Source organism: Branchiostoma lanceolatum, chromosome 19, assembly GCF_035083965.1.
Source record: "Branchiostoma lanceolatum isolate klBraLanc5 chromosome 19, klBraLanc5.hap2, whole genome shotgun sequence".
Lineage (NCBI taxonomy): Eukaryota > Metazoa > Chordata > Leptocardii > Amphioxiformes > Branchiostomatidae > Branchiostoma > Branchiostoma lanceolatum.
In genome coordinates this window covers 4,958,240-4,976,538 of record NC_089740.1, presented here as the reverse complement: position 1 = coordinate 4,976,538, position 18,299 = coordinate 4,958,240, and the positions used below count along the sequence as shown (strand labels likewise).

General features: G+C 37.4%; 2 protein-coding genes and 1 long non-coding RNA gene across 3 annotated transcripts; 1 reads left to right on the top strand and 2 right to left on the bottom strand.

Annotated features, from left to right (window-relative positions):
• Nucleotides 1-519: 519 nt before the first annotated feature.
• On the bottom strand, nt 520-1,150 carry LOC136425513 (uncharacterized). The gene is made up of 2 exons (XR_010754064.1): nt 1,001-1,150; nt 520-868 (listed from the first exon to the last, which is right to left on the bottom strand). It is a non-coding gene; the product is annotated as an uncharacterized lncRNA (long non-coding RNA).
• A 910-nt stretch (nt 1,151-2,060) lies between these two features.
• LOC136425880 (uncharacterized) lies at nt 2,061-5,954 on the top strand. Its single transcript, XM_066414810.1, has 5 exons — nt 2,061-2,225; nt 2,759-3,110; nt 3,839-4,046; nt 4,336-4,412; nt 4,564-5,954. The coding sequence occupies exons 1-5, from the start codon at nt 2,082-2,084 to the stop codon at nt 5,814-5,816; spliced, it is 2,034 nt and encodes a 677-aa protein (XP_066270907.1). The 5' UTR covers nt 2,061-2,081; the 3' UTR covers nt 5,817-5,954.
• A 637-nt stretch (nt 5,955-6,591) lies between these two features.
• LOC136425448 (TBC1 domain family member 15-like) lies at nt 6,592-17,159 on the bottom strand. The gene is made up of 12 exons (XM_066414300.1): nt 16,708-17,159; nt 15,786-15,903; nt 14,973-15,124; nt 13,928-14,018; nt 13,205-13,296; nt 12,789-12,892; nt 12,583-12,650; nt 11,722-11,868; nt 11,111-11,201; nt 10,317-10,465; nt 9,404-9,545; nt 6,592-8,676 (listed from the first exon to the last, which is right to left on the bottom strand). The coding sequence occupies exons 1-12, from the start codon at nt 16,852-16,854 to the stop codon at nt 8,571-8,573; spliced, it is 1,407 nt and encodes a 468-aa protein (XP_066270397.1). The 5' UTR covers nt 16,855-17,159; the 3' UTR covers nt 6,592-8,570.
• Nucleotides 17,160-18,299: the final 1,140 nt, after the last annotated feature.

The following is an 18,299-nucleotide window of genomic DNA, read 5'->3' as shown; positions in this document are numbered from 1 at the left end:
CTGCTACAACGTCAAAGGGTGAGTTCAAAGAAAGATTCAAAAAGCATAATTTTTCCACCCTGTCAACTTTTTCACTTTATTAGCATGTTGAATATCTTAAATTCATATGTTAGATACATGTATACATGTAACGTTACATAATGTGTGATGATTATGTATAGATATATGCATGTGTCGTATCCTTGTTACCTAAATTGTACCACTGACTATAGTGTGTTGTATATTTTCAGATACAATGTACTTAAATCAAATATACATGTACTGTATACTGTTACAAATGACGATGTATGTTACTTGTTTTTGAATGTCATCAGTCAACATGCTATGTGCATCTGTTAAAGATATTGTGCTTAGGCCATAGCAAGTAAATTTTATAGATGACATCCTCCGCAGACTCCAAAATTAATGAGATAGGGCGGAAAAAAAACAAGGCGGGCCAAAAAAAACAAGATTCATATATTTTAAAATGTTGATATCATAAATCTTGTTAAATAAGAATTGAGGCGACGAAATATGATATCATGACCAACAGATCTTTTATTCCTGTATTCAACCAATGAGGTTTCATATATAATATAAAGCCTCCTTGATTCAACAGTAAACATGTCCTTGTATATGTGTATAACGTTACATCTCAATAGACTAACTACAACAAATGCAGAAAAGAGCTTGTTGTACCATCATCTGAAGCAACTACACTGGTATTCATATGCGATGAAATGCCTTGTGTATACAGCTCAATTAACTAGAAACTCCCCCTCCCCCCATTATTTATATAATGTCCTTGCTAGAACAAATGCAGAAAACAGCTTGTTATTATACCATCATGGGCAGGAACCACACTGGGTATTCATATGCAACGAAACACCTTTAGACTGTCAACATTAAACTGTTCTTGAAGATGTGTATACAGTTCAATTAACTAGAACAAACGCAGAAAACAGCTTGTCATACCATCATGGGCAGGAACTACACTGGGTATTCATATGCAATGAAACACCTTAGACTGTCAACGTTTACGACATATTTGCCCATTTTTTGGCATGTTGATCACCGTCGGAGGGCAATGAAATTTCTTGTTTTTTATTTCAAAATCAGGTGAAAATTAATGAGCCCACTGATGTCATCCATAAAAATTACTTGCTGTGGCCTTATTCTGATATATGTAAAATACTGAATTATCAAATTGTGTCGTTGATTATGCAAATTAAATCCTTGTATCTTATTGTGTACATATGTCTAGGTTACCTGCATGCTGAATATAATGGAAATCCACTGCTGCCAAAAAATCATAATTTCATTGTCTAGGAGAAAAGATGCAAAAACCGGAAGTTCTGCTGCTGCAGTACCAAGAAAAGTCACGGGGGGGGGGGGCAAAATCGATGTTGACCTACCCATATATCAAGTATCATCACAATCCATGCAGTTATGGCAGACTAGAAATATCCAAAGACACACACACAGACATACCTAACGGAGGGGCCCAAACATAAGTTCCCTAAATTAAGACGGATTTTTACTTTATCTTAATATAATTATGTATATAATGTACTAGTGTGCGCTAGATAAAATCCTCAGTACTACAGGTGAGGAGTATAGACAATCACGATCTTACTGTCAACAGAAAGAATATCATATAATCCAATTCTTATTTTTGTTGACATCACAACTTGTGAAGAGAGCATAAGTACAAAGTCGTTTAAGTTAGGGCACACTGTCTGGCTAGCGTAGCACAAAATCATAATGTACATCTACATTCACGAAAACGTCTAGCAGCGTTGTAACACAGGTCGTGATTGGTTCATGAACAGTATGAATGCCGTTTTTCTTACTCAGTTGCCACGCAATAACATGTAAACTGTGCCTGTCCTTAGTGCTGAATGATGCTTACTTGCAAGATTAATCTTATTTATCGAAACCTGACCCTTTTCTGGCAACTAGCGATGAAGCGCGGTGAATCTTATGCTTGGGCCCGCCGATAAAAAGCAATACCTCCAGTAGGCACTTAGGGTTGACGAAGATTCATTTTGCAAAGTGTAAAATAACACCCCTCTAAATCTTTGGGCAGTGGTACAGTCAAGATGGCCGCCAAGGACGAGACCGAATTGTTTTCTCCGCAGAGTTCTTCAGATTTCTCCGTTTCTGCGGTTTCTGGTGACCATGAATTCCTCTCATCGCCTGAAGAAAGTCCGAGAAGAGTTTGGGATGCAGGAGACACATGTTATGTAAGTATGGCCCAAAATATACGCTGTACAGTACTATAAACACCGTACATGTAAGTTGTTATGAAATGTATGCCCCTCCCCTTTTGTACATTACGCTTAACGTTATATGCCTTCTGGTTTACCTAGCCTGGAAAGGGAACGTAAGTGGAAAGAGATGATAGACAGACAGAGGAAAAGTGATCAGTCTTCTCTATGCCCTCACCATGTAAACACATTACCGTAACTTAAAGATTGTGCAGAAATAAGACTAAACAAAAGTGGTGTTTAAAAAACATACTGGCGATGTAAGGTAGCTATGCATTGTGCAAATCAGCAGCTAATTTCCAATGACGCAACAATGTCGTATTTTCACACCCTGAATATCACTAATTGCAATGCTGAAGGGTTGATTGCGAGTATTACTTGTAAAGTTATGACAACAAAATTTGCTTGAAACGTCATACAAATCTTACCTTGAATGCTTGTAAAAAGAAGTGGTTTACTATAGAATGATTGGTTATAACTGTCAACCTGCAATTTTGCTTTCTCCTCAGCAGGGGGCGTCGATGTACCAGGACATTCACTATGACAACAAAAACACGCAGCGGGCCATGAGAAGCGCGGTGGTCACCTTCCGCGACTTCTTGATCGACAGCGGCCTTAATCCCGCTTTTGAAGACATGCCTCCGGAAAAATTGGACGCTGTTCTCACCCTCTTTTTTAGCAATGCACGCAAGCGGAACCGCGAGCTGTACAAGTGGTCGACGTTTAGCGGTATACGTTACGGGATTTATCGCCACTTGCTGTCCAGGGTACCGAGTGTGGATATCATGCACAGTCGAGACTTCGCCGGCTCGCAGCAAGCCTTTAACGAGAAACTAAAGATGATCAAGGAGTCAGGAAAAGGTTCGTTTTTTTACTAGTAAGATCCTAAATTGAATACTTAAAATGCAATAAAGTTTGCAGTGGTCTGTAGTCTTCATGTTTAGCTTCACCACGAACCTAATCTGCCCGCCTATCACATTGTTTCAACCTTAAACACTCCATTTTCTGAATTTATCTCCCTACTGTGAAATAAAATCACCACAAACTTAAATGCTAAAGCTTAGCAGTGAGGTTTCACGACTTTTACGTATCACGACATCAGGTATCACCTCAAACCTGGAATTTGTTCTAAAATAGTACTGTAAGTATAAATGCATTTAAGTTCGCATGATTTTTATTTCGTGATATGGAATGTTCGTAGTGGTTTTAAGTTCCCGGCAGTACTATTATGTAGTCACAAATTACAACTGTTACAGTATTGGACAAAAATGTTCGCGGTGGTTTTAAGTCACCACATAAAACCACTGCGAACATTTCTGCATTTACAGTATTAGGAAAGAGCTGTCATCAGTGTGTTTGAGCATTGGGCTCAGAGCCAATAGCTCCCTTAAGCTTGCTCGATATTTGGACATGCCCTGATGTTGTGCCATTGAGAAATGCACTTTGCACAATATTCCTTAATTCCTACCATGATGGTGGAGAGACACCCACTGAGCCTCTTTGGCTTATCTGTCAAAGGTGTGCTAAAAACACAGATTTGGTGCGCATGTGGTGCTAATAGTGTATATTATTGTTCATTTTTTTATTAGGAGAGATTAACCACACCCCAATGATGACACCAGAGGACACCGAGAGACTGTACAGGTGCGGAGTGATGAGCACAGATAATCCGCAGGGTCTGCAGAGGAAGGTGTTCTTCGAGCTGCTGTACTTTTTACTGAAGCAGAAACGTGGCCATGTGCTGAGAGATCTCATGAAGGATGATGTCAGGTTTGCTGTCAACCAAGATGGAAAATGGTACATGTTTGTAATAGATATGGAAGGGCTCAAAATTCATTTTTGGAAATAGGTGCACTGGTGCACCCAACAAAAAAAAAAACTAGTTGAATTAATTGTATAGAGAAAGTTGTTTCTTTCCATTTCATTTATTTATTTATCCAGGGACAAACTTGTCGCCACTTGTTAAGAGATTAGATACAAGATTTATATGAAATTAAAGGTTGAGAAACATATTGAACATTTTTACTAAAAGATCCATGTTTAAAGTTAAATTAAAACCTATTTTTGCCTTTATACTCACTCACAGGTATGCCTATTTAATAAAAAATGACGGCGGCCAAGCAACCAGTTTAGAAGAGCATGAAAAAGTGTATGAAATACCAGGTTAGTATGTGTCAACTCTACTCTTCAGATGAAAATGATAAGCTAAATCATGGAGCGATCATCTGCATGTACTGAATGGAAAACTTTCTCATATACTACAAAAATGACATTTTTTACCTTTTCCTAATCATGTATTTGATATTCCTTCTAGGTTGTCCGTTGTGTCCAATCCAGTCTCTTCTAAAGTACAAGAGCAAGCTGCACCCTTCATGCGACTTCCTATTCCAGCAGCCCAAGAAGCTCCCCCTGGCAGAAGACGTGTGTACTGCAGCCCCATTTGCTGATGAACCCATCTGGTACAATGACAAGCCAACTGGTAAAAACGCCCTGAGTCACATGATGTCTGCTATTTCTGAAGATGCCGGACTTTCCCAGATGTACTCTAACTCTAGTATACGGTCTTGCGCAGAAATGATCGACGGCCAACTAACGCTACAGTTGCCCGTTCTTCTGAAGAAGATTTCGAACGCATCACACAAACTTCAAGGCCAGTCGGGTGGTTTGAATTCCAGTCTATCTCAAACGTTTGCAGCCAGTGTGCCTACCACATCCTATAGTGTTCCCGACCCACAAATGTTCCAACCACAGTCACTCCAACAAACCTTCAATCCAGGACCATCGTTGTCAGAAATTAACCAAGATTCTGCTGTTTCCCAAAGAATATTTCCTTCGCAAAGTATGTCTCATTCTTACAACACAGTTCCTATGACACAGCCACCTTTTCATGCAAACTCATTTGAAGGCAACAGTTCTTTCGACAGCGAAACATCAAGATCTGGAGAAGACAATTTTCCCTCCACGTATCAATGTTCGTCAAGTGCCTCTAAGAGTAGTACATCTCCTAGGAGCACGCCTCCAAGTAGATTAAACCAAGGAGGCGCTAAGGTCAACTATCACCGTAGCAGGGACAATTTTGTACAACAAGAAACTGTACAGAGCAGTAGTGCAACATCTTTTGAACAGCCTGTTTCTAACCAACGTTCCACAACAGTTACTGCCAATCGGGAAGTAGTAGCGCGTACGGCGAACACTCACGCGAGAAACCGACCGTCAAACTACGCCGAGCAACTTCTCAACCATCTCAACCAACAACGGAGGGACCGAAAGATGTGCGATGTCACCCTAACCGTAGGACGACAAACATTCGCGGCTCACAAGGGTATTCTTGTCGCGGAATCAAAATACTTCAGAAACTTATTTTGCAATGACAGTGAAGCTCGGGAGGTAGAGCTTCCCTCACCATTGGTTAGTGGGGTGCGGGCTTTGCTAGACTACATGTATTCGGGGGTGTTAGAACTTACGCAGGACAACGTGAACGAAGTGTTCTCGGCCGCAAACTTTCTACAGATGGAAAGAGCAGCGTCCCTGTGTCTCGAGTTTCTGGAACGAACTTGCCAAAGATGATAATCAAGAAAAAATATGGTGTAAGAGATTTATTTATTGCAGAGAATTCAGTTTACGTACTTATTTTTTTGGATGGATTCTAGTTTATACAGAGAAAAGCTTTTGGATCTGCATGTAATGTATTACTGATGATTGGTATACGTACATGTATTTGAATGTATACAGTAAACGTTATGGATACTACATGTATGTGTTGTGGGAAGTTGATAATATACTGTAAGTCACTTTATCTTCACGGTAGCAAAATTTCATGGTGTAATGAAAATGGACATATTCACTGAACTCAACTTCAGGGTGGTGGCAAGTGATTTACAGAACGGATGTGTGAAGGAATCATGAATAATAACAACAGTTTTTTCATGGTGATGATTAGTTCACAGTTCAGAGGTGACCGTGAAAACAGTGAACATAAAGTTACAGTGAAAGAAACAAGAATTACAGTATGCTATCTGTATAGTCCAGAACTTATAGCGATGTATTCTTATAGTACATGCAGACAGGCCTACACTGTGTTTTGCATCTGTCATATCGATTGAAAAACAATTATCCAAAGAAAAAAGTTATTCTAGAAACTATTTTGTAAGTGGATCAAGGTAAATGTGATCTGGAAGTTTATGATGCCATGTTTAATATTCTATGTTCTTGAATGTGTACGGGTCTGTGTCCATTAACTTATGATTAAGTGTCAATAACTCTACAAATGTTTGACATTAATTTATGCTAATCTAAATCAAGTATTTGATAAGAAATATTTTAAAAAAACAGTGACAATAGCGAAGGTTACAGTACTTTTTATTTCTTTTTGAAAAAATTAAACTTTCATCTATTATATCTTGCACATTATGTACCTCCTTTTTTCAATTGTTAATCTTCATTTTTACGTACGCTGAAAATTCCAAATACTTAATATGCTTTATATAATGTGTTCTAAACATTATATAATTTCAACATTATCATTCAGCCCTAGTCTTTGAAAGTATACAATCTTAATATTACCATTAATATTAATTATGACATGGTTAAGAAGTTTGCAAACTGTGATGACAAAAATTTAATGCTGGAGAGATTCCTAATGTTGAATTATAAGCATATCTGCTAGACCTTTGAATAGCATGCAAAGCATTTTTGAAACATAAAGTATGATTTAACATCTTAAAAAGTAAAATAATTTATTTCTGCATACCATTTGTCAATAGTATACTTCTCATCAGTGAATAATTGAAAACAAAATTGACAGAATAATGTAAAGTTCGAACTAAAACTTGTAATTAGGCCACACCAATTTAATTTCTTGGTTGACAGATTTTTTTTATTTCAGCAACAACAAAAAATCATGAAAACAGAAGGCTGGGGTGAAAACTTGCACCTGACCCTGTTCACTCCCTGAAACTGTGTGCACCAAATTAAAAACATTCCTCTGAAATTCTGTTTTCATGTTGTTCTTCCAATCTAGCATTTTTTATTATTTTCTTTTATATTCCGTTAACCAAGAAAATAAATTGGTGTGGCCTTAGCCTGGAGTCTAGCCATGTTAGCTTAAACGTCATTTTGAATATTTACCTTAAAATTATTGGCAGAGTAGCAATTGTTGGGAGCAGACAAAAGCTAACAAGCTTAAGGCTGAACTCCAGGCAAACATAAAATAACAGTTATGATCATTTTTCTGTATGCTCTAAGTATTACCTTTTACGAATCATCTTTCCTTCCCAATTTTTACGTAGTTTTAATCAAGAGCAAGGCACCTATTTCTAAAAACTTAAGGCATTTAGTTTTAACAAAAAATATAAACAATTCACAGTACCACACTGAAATAATCCATGAATATAACAAATAGTATCAACATTTGCTTATATCTCAAACATACATATAATTTAAATTATGTACATCATATATTCTCAATTTATGTTTCTTAACTTAGCATTCTTTTCTTGCACTTGACATCCAAGTTGATAATAGATACATCCTGCCTGGTAAACATTTCCAGAATAATTTACATACATATAACAAAGATCATTCTAATCTCATGCCTAAACACAGAACATTTCATGTTAGAATATCAACATCTTCATAGATTTTCATAATGATAATCTATTTTTTCTTTACCTAATGCACCAAAATTTATCAGAGACCAACTTAAATATTTAGTGTACTTCAGTCAGTTATACATAACTTAAAGGGACTTAAAACTGCATGTAAATTAAGTCTTAAACCTGTTGAGGGTGATCCGACCCTCGGGAGGGCTGGTACCGAGGGTGATGTGGACGACACGCAGTGTTTTGCTCTTTTTATGTCATAACATGATATATAAGAAAACACACATTTCCATGGGGAAATGCGCCAGAGGTTGAGAAAATTTAGTGTCCTCAAAGAAAAATTGTAAGAACATCAATTACAATGTCCAAACCCGGTAATCAAATTTTCAACAGCTGCATGTGAAATGTGTTCAAATTATTCTATGTAAGCCTGTGGGATACAAGTACTAGTAGAAGCCCACGGGATAAAACAAAATACAGACTGATCCAGAACACTAGCATTGAACATTATCACAGCCCATATATAACAGCAAATAATTATTATAGCAATCTCACTTGGAATATTGATCAATCAAAACCCATTTCTTAGTCTTATATATACTGTGTTAAAGAAAATATGGGATAAACTACAGCAATTTAAAACAAATATAACTAAGAAACAGACGTAATCCATCCCAATGCATTTTCTGTAACAGCCATGTTGCCCTTTGACCCGGAAGTGTTACTCTACAATCTGGAAGCAGTCGATGACTGACTTCCTGCAGTAAGACATGAAGATGGTTTCTGCCTTCCTCAGGATGTGGGCTAGGTCCATCTTCCCTGATAACCTAGGGAGACAACACAGGTATTAGAGGTGGACTAATTTGGTCAGCCAATGAAAGAGCGCCTTTCAAATCACCCATACATTTTCAAAACTGGAGTTGCTTTGTTGAAATATAGGTAATCTTGCAATGCCTGATTCAAGGAAAACCATTCACAGGTAGTAAAATTTTGTAATTAGGAAGTTTTAAACATTTCCATACAAATTGTGACCAATTAATACTGCATACACACAGCTTGTTCCCGCAGTGATATTTTTTTTACAAATTATTCAAATTAATGTGTAATATATAACAACTAGCTAGTTATTCAGATCATAACAAGAATGAATATATAGAGGACTAAATCATTGTCTAATACTTAATAAGTGATAGGTACTTTAGATCTGGAATAAAACTCCAAAGATACAGAAAAACATTTTGAAAGGACACTCAAAGAAGAACAAGGGCAACCAGAGATGTACATCAGACTTTCTATATACATATATCACAGATATATATTCAGCCCCTTGACAGTAATAAGCACCCTCTGGCAGAACGTATACAAACTGCAGTGTACACATACATATATGTACAGACAAACAAACCCAAAAGAATATTTCACTGTGAACTAACTAAGAAACCCAAGTATCATGTATCTCAGGGAATTTTGTCCTGCAATATAATTTTAGATCTTTTATGAATGAAATTAGGAATAATAAATCTTAAAACTAAAAAACAACAATTCTATACTGACCCACTGACACTTTGGAAAATCTCTGTGCCGTCCCTACAGTTGAGGAGCTGTTGCCTGATGTTCTGAAGCATGGCCACACACACAAACAGCTCAAACGTGAAGTCTGTGTTCAACGGAGCACCGACAACACGGTTCTGTCCACCTGAGTTTGAAAGAAAATAAAAGTAAGTAAGTAAAGCAGTCATCCTCAATTGAGGTGAAGCATGATGCTTTTTCAAGTAGCTAGTGGTAGTGCAATGCGGCTTTGCTACGGCTCACGTTTTTGGCCAAGCACAGTCACCCCTACACTTCTCGATAAGTGTGTTGGGTTCTTTTACGTGCAGAGGTTTGACGCTTGAGGCTTATGCCCCTGAAGCTCCCTCATACACAGGGCCGCCGGCTTTACGTCACCATCCAAATGACGAATGCAATCCCTTACAACATGTCCGAGCTGGAGTCGACCTTTAGGATTGAAAACAAGCCCTAGGATCCACGGAATTCAATCCAGATGGCGAAGCAGCGGGTTGCGTTACCGCTTGCCCCACGGGGACAAATAAAACTTATCATTAACCCCACAATCTTTATTCTATGGATATATCAATGACATCTAGATTTATGTACATGTATCAAATTTTGTCTCACACAGTTTTTCCCATTTAGGCCATGTTGATTTGATTATATGGATAACATCCATGCATAGCATCAATTTTCATCCATTTCCAAAAAAAGATTCATCAACTATACTGTAAATTGAATCGTCCGTTTCCCAAAAAAATTAAAACATACTGTAAATCGTACAAAGCAGCTGTAAAATGCGCAATTGCAAAAAAATGTCAGAAAATGGATACGATTGTCATAAAATGCCAATTTTAGTCAATTCCAAAGTCAAAGAAGAAGATGTGAAGGAACGAAATAAAAGGATCTATGTATTGACCTTCTCGTAGAAAGTCCCGCGCCCTCTCCTGGTCTCGGACTCTCTCCACGTCTAGGGTGGACAGCTCCATGTGGTGACTACTGATGATCTCAAACAGCCGCAGAGCCTCGTCAAACGGGAACTCACGCTTGAAACCTAACAAAAGCCACCTGAAAAAACAATGTCAAAATGTCTGGGAATAGTTTGGTAAGTCACTGAATAAAGTTACACTGGTTGGTAAATCACTGAATACAAAGACTTTTTGTATTTGCGTTACACAACTAAGTATTTCATTCACTTAATGTTTTGGTGACCGTCTGTCACCTTCCTCAGGGCAATTCTGACTGGCTCATGTTGCACTGCAGCTATAGGTGGCGCTGCTTACAGATGCGGTCCCAAAAGTAAAGTACAAAAATTAGGTAAGCAGCGACACCTATTGCTGCAGTGCAATTTAGCTAACAGGTGTCGGAATTGCCTTGAGGAAGGTCACAGATGGTCACTAAAATGTAGGTTGAATAAATCACTTGGTTGTGTACACAGATTATTTCTATTCAATGTAAATATGTTATTAGCATAAAGGTACTAAATCTTTGCTATCTTATAGATAAATCATTAATTGACAGATGGATACATAGATATACTAAAAGAATGGTGTAAGGTGTTGGCATATTTACAGATGGGTTAAAAAGGTATTCAGGGGTGAATTTTGCCATTAATGATAACATTTTGTATTATGTATATTGATACAAAAATGTTTCCACTCCTATGGTGTTGCCAAAATATTAGTTCACACACATCTTGCCAGTCTCTCTTACCTGTGACAGAAAGTCATGTCTCCTACATCACACTGTTCCAGATGGTTATATAGCACAGTGTCCAGTTCTTTTAGCAGTTGTTTCACCAAGGCTGGGATTGGGAAAAAAAGAGTACACAGTATTACATAATGTATATCCAAGTCCCCATGTACATTGTACAAGGACAGCTAGACAATAATTAAATTGCAATAAAGAGCATTTAAGTCCTTGAAAAAAGAATTGTTAAAAAAGTCCAGTCTCAAAAGTTAGGAATTTCCCCGAACTTCATCACTTCCTATGCCCATACTTCCCTAAAAAACAGAAGTTTCATTTGATTACAAACAAATGTTGGTAAAAACATATTCTTCATTGCAGATACATGTACACATTAATTGGTACTACAAAGTAACATCAACTTACATTCTATTAACTATTAGAAGACTTTCAGAGTCCTTATGACAGTATAAAGTTACTGTGACAGTGGCATTAATTATAGAACACTAACAGTCACTGTTGTCCTGTGTAACAGACCAGAATATACCCAGGTACATTCTGCTCAGGGATACATTCTGGCCTGCTACACCTGTTGCTATATACACAAGTACAGAATCTGATTTTTTTGCTAGCCTTACTGAGTTTCCTAAGCATGCCTTCCTCCATGAAATCAGTCTGTATGGTCTCCATGTAGCTGGAAAAGCACCAGAATGCTGCGACCTCTGAGTCCAGAACTACCAGGAACCGACTCAAGATGTCGTTCATTCCCTGGGCATAACCCACCTCTGCAAAAATTTCAACAAGTAATGGTGTTTAAAAAAACACCTTGGCGACACATGGTTGTTACTGTGTAAAATTGTGGTTAGCCTTTGAGGTGGTAGGGTCAGTGGGTTATTGAGTATTGGAAGGCAGAGCCCGTCTCTCTCCTTTCACCGTATTTTACATCCCCGGCTGAAGTCAGGTACCCATTTTTACACCTGGGTGGAGTGAGAAAAGTAGAGTGCCTTCTCAAAGAACCTTAAGTCTAGCCGAGAACGCCAGGAATTGAACCTATGACCTTTCGATCTTGTGTCTGCTAACCATGCCACTCAGCAATTGGACGCCACCATGGAATGCAAAAAGGAAGACTCTTTTATTTCTATTGCATATTATACTATTTATAGCTTTGCATTATTTTCTAGCATTCAATGCTTAAATGCATTCTAGGTTGCTTACCAGCTTATAGCTTAATACAACAAATGTATGTGTAAGAATTGGTACAAAAATGTAACAGTCAGACATCTTCCTATAGTGTATTGAAAAAATGTATGAGAGAACAGTTACACAAATGTCAATGTCTCATACAATCATCAAATTTTATGAAGTTACAAAACTTTTATGAACTAACAATTGGTGAAACTCTTTTACAACTATATTTCATACTTTTACAACTATATTTCATTAATTTTTAATCTATCATCATGATATATATATACATTGTATTATGATAAAAGGCTTACTTGGATGAAAGGCAGCAAAAGTAATGAGGATGTTCCTGAGTATTGATAGGTGAGGGTTGCCACTGCCCCTGAAATATAGAAATACACCTTAGAAAAACTTTTCCTGCAATACCAAATAATCCTGCAAGGTGGCACTGTTGTCATGCAAGTGGGCAGTCTAATACAATGTATGAAGAAGAACAAACATCAATTCATTACAGACTTACTTGAAATATTCATGCCCTCTGTCTGTGCGAGGGACATCTTTGTCTATTATTCTCACAGCTTTCCGAATGTCTTTCATGTTTATAGGTTGTCTGCCTGCAAAAACCTGTGAAAACAAAACAAAAAATATCGCCCTGTAAGTTTATACATCTTTCTGTCCATGCGAAAGTAAATACAGTCAAACCTTTTTAAGTTACCACCTCTACATATAAGGACCACCTGGCCAATGCAACTTGTTTTTGGTGGCCCTTAGATAATTTTCCCCATTGACACATTCATCAAGCATTAAGAATCCTGTCTGTAGTGACCACCTGTCCATATAGACCAGATATTATCAGTCCACAGTCATCTTGATAAGTTCATCATGAACAAATTCATAAAGATGAAGTTAAAATGTTGAATCAATATTCATAATAACCTGTGCTTGTATTTCAAGGAATTGGAGCTGTTGCTGGGTCTCATCACTGATGTTTGTGGTGTCCATGGCTGGTACCTTCATGTCTGCATCATCTGTGGAAACATTGGTGGGAGATTTAGATAATAATTATGCACTATGAATTATTGTTTTTTTCTTTTCATGAGGCTGAATACAAAATATTGAATACTAGTACTCGAGTACTCCAATCTGTATTGTATGTAAGACAAACTATCCAATCTTTGACTGACTACTCTATATGACTTTCTTTGTATGTTGAGCTTTTTTTCTAACCTTTAACACATGCATATTCATTTGTTGATCTACTGACTAAAATAACTTTTAGACTGGACTTTTCAGTTTGCATTTGGTGAACATTCAGGCCTTGAAATAAAGAACACAAACATAATTGCATTTTGAAGAAGATTTGAATCCAGAGTCAAAGCATAGTTCACCATAATGTACATGTAAAATGGGATTACTGTTAAAATGATGTTGCCTTAATCAGTATTTGCACTATATGACTACTATATTATACATTATTAATTTCCAATTAGATGTAGAATGGCAAAAATTGTAATATTTCTCAAGCTACCAGTTTTGTAGAGTAGAAAGCCCCACTACAGAACCAGGAGCTTGACAAACTTTTCAATTTTGCCTTTCTACATCTACTTGGAGATTACATCTGCATGTCTTCTTGATACAGGTGCATTCCAGGATGTTTACCTGTGAAGGACTCCACTCTGAAGTCAAGGTCATCATCCAGGTACTCCGCAGACACACCCTGCTCCTGCTCTGTCCTACCTAGGCTGCTCATCTGAATAAATGATGCAGGGATGAATGAACAAATGAATGAGACGTCACAAAGACAAGAAGTCACAAATACAAGATGGCGACCCGTGACGTCATAAATACAAGATGGCGGCCCCCATAAAACCCAACAAAACCAACACAGGTTTTGCTACGCAAACCTGTAATGAACAAAAGTGAATTAATTAATTGATTTCTTGATAAATGAATGAATGAACGTTTGAGTGATAAAATGAATGGATGAATGGATGGATGGATGGATGGATGAATGAATGAATAAATGGATAAATAAATGAACAAGTATGAGAGTTATTAAATGAATGAATGAATATACCAATGTGGGCATGAATGAACATGCGAGTGAGTGAATAAATGAATGGGGTCAAAAATGAATAGATCAATGAATGGAAAGGAATGGATGAAATAAGCAATCTATGGCTGAATGCATGGATGAATGCATGCATGTATTGCTGGATAGCTGGATAGATGACTAAAACAAATTCTTAATCTATTTACCAAGGTTTTTTTTTTTCATCTGCCAACTGAAACATAGATGATCAGTTTTGCCAAACACTTACATGTAATCTAAAATGACTTAAAACGCAATGAAGAACACATTGTATATGGTATTAGTTTCAACCCTTTCTACTTACCAAGGAGGTTCTATTACTAGTAAGCTTGCTATTAGTAATGTTGCCAAAACATCTAAAAAGTACTTTCCAAGCAGATGAGTGATCCCAGCTATTTTTTTAATGTGTTTTTAGGCATATTTGTCAGGCTTTCTACTTTGTCATGTTTTTTTCTCTTTTGAGATTAAAAAACAAACATGACAAAGTAGAAAGCCCAACAAAAACGCCTAAAAATATGTCAAAAACAGCTGGAACCACTCCTCTGCTTGGATAGTATCTAAATATGGCGAACAAACTACTAGTATCTGTACATTCAAGTATTAGGTCCTTACAGTGAGAAGTGTTTTCCACCTGGCCTTGAGTTGATGGTACTTGAAGTGGTGCTCGGCGCTCATAACTTCCCGTTCCCGCGCCGTGGACAGGAACGGGTACAGTCCGAACATGAACTGCCAGGTGTCCTTCCTAACAGTTGGGTCAACTCCTCCTAGAACATCACACGACTAACTTTGTCATGGAGTTCTATTGAAACACATGAGGCGAGTAATACAGTCTCATGGCTCCCAGGAATCGAACCCAGGCCCGCCAGTGAACAAACCCAACACACTAACCACAAGGCTAAAAGGTCCAGTTAGACTGGTCAGTAAGTAATGCTTGAACCCCACTTTTACACTATCATACTTATTTTTTTCATACAAAATGTACATGTAGTTTTAATGTGTGGTTGCCATTCATACACATTTGTAGTGACAGATGATACCTAATAATGTTCACACTTAAAGAATTCTTTGCCATGCATCTATATGAAGAAATAATCAAAATAAGATGGTTAACATTTTGGTCAAAGGAAATATGCCTTTTGAGGCACATATTTAAGAAAATTTGCTGGTATTTTGCTAACATAATCAATGTTTCGGTACAATAATATTGGCTGGGTATATTTTCAACACCAGACAATTTCAACCTTGATACTAGGTCGTGTCACTTGATTTAATAATTTTTCTTTAAAGATTTGTCTTCTTTTCACAGTTCAAAATAATTACCTTTACAGATCTCATCTAAAATATACTGTGTATGTAGCATAGACATTTTGTGACCTTTGCCTCTATCAGCTCTATGACTAATTTGTAGATCAAAGACTCATATACCTCTGAACACAGCTTTCCTTAGGGCATGTTCATTTACAAGTCTACCATCAGGGTCCAGCATTGACTGGAACGTTGTCATGTCCAATGGTGGTTGGCAACACACACTCTGAGATGGGCCCTGCGAATTCAAATAAAGATAAAACAACATTTATTGAATGCTGTATGAATTGTAATTGGTAATACAGACCTTATCTTAAATCTGTTTTGGTCTACTTTAAAATTTACATCTAATCATGCCATAATTCTGGGCTACAAAGAAATCTTCTGTATTCAATTAATTTCCTAAAGATGTACAGTTTCATCAAAAGGCCACTCTCACTGAAGATTTCTTTTTTATGAATAATACACTCAATAACAAAAATGGTACATTCTACGTAGCTATCTGTATCTATTTATTCTTATTTATTGGTTTTGGCTGTATCTATATAACCAGTATAACCGCCCTTCGGCATAACACACCAGCTTCGCAGACAGGCGGTGCGGCAGCAGCTAGTTATGATTACACCGAACGACCTGACATTAATGTGATTATAATCTAAAACCTATATTAAATGATGCTTAAATGTTTTTCCCTTTTATTGTATAGATAAGGAAACAAATTCAGTCATACAATCATAGACATTCAACAGATCATAATACTTGAATTTGTCGTACCGTTTGAATCATAATATAAAGACCAGTTTTACATCCATGCAAGAACCGACACATATAAACACTCTTTCTTTCCCCGTACCATCCCACAGTGGAATACCCTGCCTGGCACGGTTGCGGCGGCTCCCACCGTTGAGTCGTTCCGTGCCAGGCTGGAGGCCTGCCCGCCTTAGCCCGGGACCTCAACTCCCCCCCTACTTTGCCCCTGAAGGGGTTATTTGGGGGTAACCCAATGTAGATGTAGATAAACGATAGGAACACAAGTAGTTACCTCATTTTCTTCAGTTTCCTCCTTGGTTGCCTCAAGGCCTCTCAGTGCAGGCGGTGTGTCCACCATTTCATAGGAAGAATCGTAGCTACAAGATCTAGTCAAAACCGTGTCTTCTCCGTCATTTCTAAACGCCATGCTCTCAAACATCGCACAAACAAATTTTATATTATCACAAATTCAGAGACGAGTCCTTGGCCTTACTAAGGCTATATAGGCCACGGTAGCAGTCTGACAACAGTTGTCGCGGTTTTGGCAAAGTTTTGTAACAATAACCTCCTTGTAAGAGACATTTATATTAATTTCATGGTGCCGTGTACGTCTTTGTACTTTAAGATGACGCAAGAGTTATTTTCCATGGCTGTCACGCGCTTTTGAGTTCACAACTCACCCCCAAACACAGTCACTTCCGCCTTTTTCCAACACGTAGCGGCCATTTTGAATATGACGTCATGACGTTGAGAAAAAACAAAAATATGAAGAAAAAGACACGACAGTTCTTTATAGGGATTCGAATATCCATTTTTATTGTTTTCTGTGATTTGGGTGTAAAGAGAGATGTAAGATATGCAGAAATAGTCCATAAAACCGCGTTTTTGGATCAAATTTCTAAAGGGTCAAAGGTCACAGGCATCCAAAATGGTGGGTATCCACGCTGATTTTTGTTGGCGTGTTGGTTTTTCTTTGTTTTCGAGTATTGTTAAGAGGCGATTGTGATATTTTTGTTCAAAAGTATGCGTGGGTTGATTTGAGTAAATGAATTATCTAAATAGATGTATGGTTTCTGTTGCTAATGTCTGTTTCAACCTGGTTACGTCTCCGTTGTCAGGGAACTTGCTCTTGCCCCCCTCCCCACCCTATTTTGGAAAAAAAAAGTTCTGACATGATAGTCCCAGCATAACTCATGTAACGGGGATTTCAACCACTGACAGTAGAGTGAACTCTTAATTCTTCTAAATTTGAAGGACATGGCAATGAAGTAGTCTTTGTAGAGTGTTTGTGCAATGAGGTTTTTAACCTCCTAGATTGGTCTGTCTGTGTGTTCCTGACTTTTTCGTTTCGGTCTTACTTTGACCAATTTATGCGGCGTCCAGTAGCACATGTATTACTTTGTACATGTATGTAACCCCTGGTTGTTCAATTACTTCATATAATTGTATTGAAAAAAAAAGTTAGACCAAATTTTGTTGAGATAAGATTTATCATACACACTCTATTCGTTACACAATGCTAGTAATTTTAGTCCATGAAATATGCATTTTTTGTTGAGAAGCTATTGGATATCAATTTTCAAACATGTCAACATTACATAAGTCCACACGGCAAACTATTGGGGTTAGTTAGTGTATGATTCAACAATGCAAAAGCAAGCTATTGTTGCTATTAAACAACTCCACTTTATATGAAAGGGGTGAAGTCTGCCATCTCTCATTGTCTATATTGTAAAATAGCAGTTTATTAAGATTTACTAAGATCTTTCTACTTGTTCTTAAATCTTTTTGCTGTCAAGCCACAGTGTAGATGGTTTTATTACATGTAAAGTATGCTGTGCTTTAATATTGTCTCCCGGCATAATTACATATTTGTAATTCTTG

Coding starts and splice junctions, on each gene's coding strand:
- LOC136425448 (XM_066414300.1), bottom strand. CDS start 16,854: ATGTTTGAGAGCATGGCGTTTAGAAATGACGGAGAAGACACGGTTTTG. Junction 15,125..15,785: donor AAGGAAAGCTGTGTTCAGAG/GTATATGAGTCT, acceptor GTGATGTTCTAG/GAGGAGTTGACCCAACTGTT. Junction 10,466..11,110: donor GACATGACTTTCTGTCACAG/GTAAGAGAGACT, acceptor TTGTTTTTTCAG/GTGGCTTTTGTTAGGTTTCA.
- LOC136425880 (XM_066414810.1), top strand. CDS start 2,082: ATGGCCGCCAAGGACGAGACCGAATTGTTTTCTCCGCAGAGTTCTTCA. Junction 4,047..4,335: donor GTCAACCAAGATGGAAAATG/GTACATGTTTGT, acceptor ACTCACTCACAG/GTATGCCTATTTAATAAAAA. Junction 4,413..4,563: donor AAAAGTGTATGAAATACCAG/GTTAGTATGTGT, acceptor TATTCCTTCTAG/GTTGTCCGTTGTGTCCAATC.